General features: G+C 39.6%; 1 protein-coding gene across 1 annotated transcript in view; it reads right to left on the reverse strand.

Annotated features, from left to right (window-relative positions):
* LOC123984927 (probable polypeptide N-acetylgalactosaminyltransferase 8) overlaps positions 1-1304 on the reverse strand; it is a 66452-nt gene that overhangs the window by 63782 nt on the left and 1366 nt on the right. The window contains exon 2 of the mRNA XM_046072194.1: positions 712-955. Coding sequence (XP_045928150.1) covers positions 712-955 — 244 coding nt within the window. The remainder of the gene's footprint in view (positions 1-711; positions 956-1304) is intronic.

The raw sequence follows: 1304 nt of genomic DNA on the forward strand, positions 1-1304 counted from the left end.
TGTTTGGGTGTGCGGTCTTTGGGGTGTACCAGTATCTGTCTTAGTGTGTTCTTGGGTTTAAAAAACACAGGGATGTTATGTTTGTTAAAAATCCTCCTGAGTTTCTCTGATACTCCAGACACGTACGGAATCACAATGTTGTTGCGTTTGACCTTCTTTTCTTCATCCCCTGTAGTTTTGTTCTTCTTGGATCTTGTGGCTGTTTTCACAAAGGTCCATTTAGGGTATCCACAGGCTGTAAGTGCCCCCTTCAGGTGGTTCTGTTCCTTCTCTCTGGCTGGGGCACTTGTGTACAGTGCAGTCCAGGAAGGCCAAACTGTTGTTGTGAACATCTTCTCATGTGAACTTGATATTACTGTCCACAGAGTTGATGTGTTCTGTGAAAGCTTGCACTTCCTGGCTTTTAATGTTGACCCAGGTGTCGTCTACATATCTGTACCAGTGGCTCGGTTTCATAGACATTTGGTAGTAGATGTTATTTCCTCTGAATTTTATGTTAACTGACACATTTTTATATAAGCTACATCTTAGATTAATCATTTGGTCTATAAAAATGTTTTAAAATAGAAAAAAAAAAACAACAACCTTTATTTCCCCTTCAGGAAAGTAATAAAAGTGATAAAACTAAACAGGCATCATACAGTAAAGCAGTTCATTGTGTGTGAATGAGGTGTGGTTTGTCAGTAGTTATGAGCAGGAAATGATAATCACCTGGCAGGCCTGGTATCAGGGATCTCTCTGTTGAGGGGCAGCCTGTCACTGAGGAAGGCGTTGTAGCCGTATCTCTGAAACAAATTCTCGGCCTCCTTCTGCTCCTCCTCTGAAAGCTCATTACCCCACTTGCTGAACAGAGCCGAGTTCGGGTACAGCTTCCTCACTACCTTCCTCTCCTTTTTCACCTCTGGGTTCTTCTGTGGTGCTGGTTCCTTCTTATCAAGATTATTTATCAGACTGACTGTCGAAAGAAGAGATTATCAGAATATTTGTTCTATCCATTTAATTTTCTATACAATCAGAATGACCAGTGGCCGAACAAACAAGTGCTCCTCCCTGAAATATAAATATACAGTGGGTACGGAAAGTATTCAGACCCCTTTAAATTTTTCACTCTTTGTTTCATTGCAGCCATTTTCCAAAAATCAAAAAAGTTCATTTTATTTCTCAGTAATGTACGCTCAGCACCCCATCTTGACAGAAAAAAAAAACAGAAATGTAGAAATTTTTGCAAATTTATTAAAAAAGAAAAACTGAAATATCACATGGTCATAAGTATTCAGACCCTTTGCTCAGTATTTAGTAGAAGC

Source organism: Micropterus dolomieu, linkage group LG16, assembly GCF_021292245.1.
Source record: "Micropterus dolomieu isolate WLL.071019.BEF.003 ecotype Adirondacks linkage group LG16, ASM2129224v1, whole genome shotgun sequence".
NCBI lineage: Eukaryota > Metazoa > Chordata > Actinopteri > Centrarchiformes > Centrarchidae > Micropterus > Micropterus dolomieu.